The 4426-nt window shown below is 45.9% G+C and overlaps 1 protein-coding gene across 2 annotated transcripts; it reads left to right on the top strand.

Annotated features, from left to right (window-relative positions):
• Positions 1–212: 212 nt before the first annotated feature.
• Positions 213–3992, top strand: CDKN2AIP (CDKN2A interacting protein). Of its 2 annotated transcripts, none has more exons than XM_050792514.1 (3): positions 213–863; positions 1334–1433; positions 1883–3992. In XM_050792514.1, exons 1-3 carry the CDS (start codon positions 592–594, stop codon positions 1889–1891), a joined length of 381 nt encoding a protein of 126 aa, XP_050648471.1. In that variant the 5' UTR covers positions 213–591; the 3' UTR covers positions 1892–3992. The 2 variants fall into 2 exon arrangements, with proteins under 2 accessions (XP_050648471.1, XP_050648470.1); XM_050792513.1 differs by having other exon boundaries at positions 1334–1464.
• Positions 3993–4426: the final 434 nt, after the last annotated feature.

Genomic DNA, 4426 nt, shown 5'->3' with positions numbered 1-4426 from the left:
GCTGCTGGCGGCTCAAGGTCCCCCGGGACGCCGCCCTGGAGGACTTTGCCCGCCGCGCCCGGCTGCCTCCCTTGCCGGGCCCTGCCCCTCTCGCCTCTGCTCCCGGCGCCGCAGCTGACCCGGCGCAGGAGGAGGGCGACAGCAGTGCGTGGCGTCACAAAGCGAGGCCAGAACGCCTGGGGTTCCGCCGCGACTCGGTCGTCCCGGGGCAGCCCGACTTGAAATCCGCCCTCACAGGGAGAGACGCCCGACGCCCGCTCGCCCCACCCTCGGGGTCCCCTCCGTGGCCTGACCTGGACGCAGCGTCGCGGCGGCCCCGGCGCCGCAAAGCGTCCTGGGAGCGCCGGCTCGCGCCGGAAGAACGCGAGGGCGCGCGGCGGCGGCGAGGTTATAAAAGGGAAGAAGCCGGCGGCGGGCGGAAGTGGGCGGTTCGGCTGCTCCGGGAGCTGTTGTTTGGTCTTTGGGCCTCTGGAGGGGCGTTATCTGGAGGGCCGCCGGTGCAGGCCGCAGTGACAGGGCTGCTCTCCCGGCGCTCCGTGCCAGTCTCCCGGTGCAGCTGTGCTCGCGGCCTCCGCGGCCTGCAGGCCCAACATGGCGCAGGAGGTGTCAGAGTACCTGAGCCAGAACCCGCGGGTGGCCGCCTGGGTGGAGGCGCTGCGCTGCGACGGCGAGACTGACAAACACTGGCGCCACCGCCGGGATTTTTTGCTCCGCAACGCCGGGGACCTGGCCCCCGCTGGCGGCGCTGCCTCCGCTAGCACGGATGAAGCTGCCGACACCGAGAGCGGGACCCGAAACCGGCAGCTGCAGCAGCTCATCTCCTTTTCCATGGCCTGGGCGAACCACGTCTTCCTCGGGTGCCGGTGAGTGAGGCAGCGTCCCTAACCAGCACGCCCCGTTTTGTCTGCCACCTGCAGACCGGCGCTCGGCGCCCTCCGCGGGACCGGCCTCGGCGGGGAGGGGAAGTTGTGAAGCGCGGGAATCTGCCGGCCCGGCTGCCCTCTAAGGGTGAGAAGGGTGTCGCTGCGAGGAGCCGACATGATTCCCGGACGTCTGTGTGCCCCGTGGTGTGGGGGGAGCTGCTGGTAGGGTTGCTGGTGTTAGGGGCAACGCTCTTGGGGACGGGTGCTAGATTTAAGGTTAGTGAGGAGGTGCCCTGCCTTGTAGACCCTGGGGCACTTGTTTATGGAGGTCCAGGAAACAGTTCTTGGCGGTTGGTACACTTTCTTGATTGCAGCCAGGAAATGCAGTTCCTGTGGCCTGTTTTTTGCAAAGCACAAATAGGACCTTAGAAAAAACACTTTTCTAAAAATGGCTTTTTCTTCTTTTTCAGATACCCTCAAAAAGTTATGGATAAAATACTTAGTATGGCTGAAGGCATCAAAGTGACAGATGCTCCAACCTATACAACAAGAGACGAACTGGTTGCCAAGGTGAAGAAAAGAGGGATATCGAGTAGCAATGGTTAGCAGATCATAGATGTGAACATACATAGGAGTTTAGAGCATAAGTTTGATATAATTAGGAATTATCGTTATTAATTTTTTTAACAAGCCAGAATTTTTATGTTATCAATAAGTAATAAAGTTGGAATGTTAAACCTAAACTATGTATCTGTGTCTTTAGGCTTTGAATTTGATAGTTTGCTTTGACTGCTTTAGATTTTGAAGTGTCCACTGTTGTCTGATGCTGTTTTTTTTTTTAAATATTAGACATTCATGATGTTATTCAACACTGTTTTAAGAAATTAATGACTCCACACTTTTTAAAGAAACGATTAGTCTTGAAATATTTTCACTTTGTGCCTTTATTTTAATGTGTATTTGTCTCACCCGTTTTATACGAGGTATTCTTAGTCATGTATCTCTGTTTTTCTTTTTAGAAGGGGTAGAAGAGCCATCCAAAAAACGAGTTATAGAAGGGAAAAACAGTTCTGCAGTTGAGCAAGATCATGCAAAAACTTCTGCCAAGACAGAACGTGCATCAGCTCAGCAGGAAAACAGTTCAGCGGGTACAGGGGCGGCCATCAAATCAGAGAGTGGGAACTCAGCTTGGAGCGCTGGCATCTCCAGTCAGAATAGCTCTACAAGTGATGGAGATCGATCTGTCTCCAGCCAAAGCAGCAGCAGCGTTTCCTCTCAGGTAACAACGGCAGGATCTGGGAAAGCTTCTGAAGCAGAAGCTCCAGATAAACACGGTTCTGCATCATTTGTTTCCTTGCTGAAATCCAGTGTGAATAGTCACATGACCCAATCCACTGATTCTAGACAACAAGGTGGATCACCTAAAAAGAGTGCTTTGGAAGGCTCTTCAGCCTCAGCTTCTCAAAGCAGCTCAGAGATCGAGGTGCCCTTGTTGGGCTCCTCAGGAAGCTCAGAAGTAGAATTGCCACTGTTGTCTTCCAAACCTAGTTCAGAGACAGTTTCAAGTGGGTTAACTTCCAAAACTAGTTCAGAGGCAAGTGTTTCATCATCAGTTGCTAAAAACAGTTCCTCATCAGGCACATCCTTACTGACCCCCAAGAGCAGCTCTTCAACAAATACATCGCTGCTAACTTCCAAAAGCACTTCCCAGGTGGCTGTGTCACTTCTAGCTTCCAAGAGCAGCTCCCAGACCAGTGGCTCACTGGTTTCCAAAAGCACTTCCTTAGCAAGTGTGTCCCAGTTGGCTTCTAAGAGTAGTTCTCAGACTAGCACCTCACAGCTGCCTTCTAAAAGTACTTCACAGTCAAGTGAGAGTGCTGTCAAATTCTCTTGCAAGTTAACCAGTGAAGATGTGAAACAGAAGCAGCCTTTTTTCAATAGACTGTATAAAACGGTGGCATGGAAGTTGGTAGCTGTTGGTGGCTTTAGTCCCAATGTGAATCATGGAGAGCTTCTAAATGCAGCTATTGAGGCTCTGAAAGCAACACTGGATGTATTTTTTGTCCCACTAAAAGAATTAGCAGATCTGCCTCAAAATAAGAGCTCTCAAGAAAGTATTGTTTGTGAATTGAGGTGCAAGTCTGTGTATTTGGGCACTGGCTGTGGAAAAAGCAAAGAAAATGCAAAAGCAGTTGCATCAAGAGAAGCATTGAAGTTATTTCTCAAGAAAAAGGTGGTGGTAAAAATATGTAAAAGGAAATACAGAGGCAGTGAAATAGAAGATCTAGTACTCCTTGATGAAGAATCGAGGCCTGTAAACTTACCTCCAGCATTAAAACATCCTCAAGAATTACTATAATGTGTCCAAAATATCACTGCATACAATATCTGGTATTTGAAGAGAAAAACTGACTTTTGTACAGCATAAAACACAGGCTTTCACAAATTTTGTATTGCTTTTTTTCCAGTTTTGCAGAAAATTTACATTCTAATTCTCTTCACACAGTAGAAGTTGTAAATAATTTATGAATGACAGTACACATTAAAAGGTATGCATTAACAGCATATTAGTATGCTGTTTTATTTGCTGAAGAAAATACTGTCTTCTATTTTTAATGATACGTTAGGTACGACGTGTAGTTCGGTAGAGTTCTAAAATTTTTGTACTACTTTCAATTTGGTGAAAACGTATTAAGTTGTCTACCATGTTTTCTTTTCTAGCTGAATAAACCACATCAAAGAAAAGGGACCACAGTATTTGAATGTTTGAAAGTCTGTAAAGCTTAAGGTTTTAAAAATGTTGCCCGTAATGTTGAACATGTCTGTTAAAAAATAAAAGAAAAAATAGTTGCTTCAAACTATTTTTATGAGAAGTTGTAAGCATTTTTTAGATATAAAGCAGTATAAAGTACTTATTGTTATTTTATTCTGAAGTTGTTTAAAATTCACCATGACTTTGACCGCTGCAGATTCTTTAAGCGGGTTAATTTATGTTTTGAGGTGGAATACAATTTACACTTTTTCTTAAAGACATGAATGTGGGTTTCTATATTAAGCATATTTTGTGACTACTATTAACAGATTGATTTGTTTAGATATTAAATGCTTTAAGCTATTTTACCTTTTCAAGAAGTTGTGTTTTTTTTCTCCAAGTCAGAACCAATTCCTGCAAATAGGCTTCCCACGACTTGTCATTATAAATTAGACAGCCAGGTAATTGTGTGATATACATCTTTATTTTATTTTTTTACAGCAACTTCCTGAGCCAGAATAGCTGCAAAGCAATTCCCTTCAATTTTCAAATCTAGAACTGGATGGTTTTTGTGTTTACGAATCTTTTAGAATCCTGGAAAGAACAGAGAGCCATGTTCAGCTCTTGATAATGAGCCTATTCAATTTAACTACATTCGTTAGTAATGAAGTGGAATTTTGTTTTTGTCTTAGGTGATTCTGCCTGTGTTTGTCATTGTATATTCTGTTTACTTTGCTTCAAACTGGCCCCAAGATGTTATTTTTGTGGTTTCTAGCTTTCTAGATTCTATTTTTAGATACTGCACATTGAG

This window comes from Macaca thibetana, chromosome 5, assembly GCF_024542745.1.
Source record: "Macaca thibetana thibetana isolate TM-01 chromosome 5, ASM2454274v1, whole genome shotgun sequence".
NCBI lineage: Eukaryota > Metazoa > Chordata > Mammalia > Primates > Cercopithecidae > Macaca > Macaca thibetana.
The sequence above is the reverse complement of the archived record's forward strand: the minus strand, read 5'-3'. Positions and strand labels throughout refer to the sequence as shown.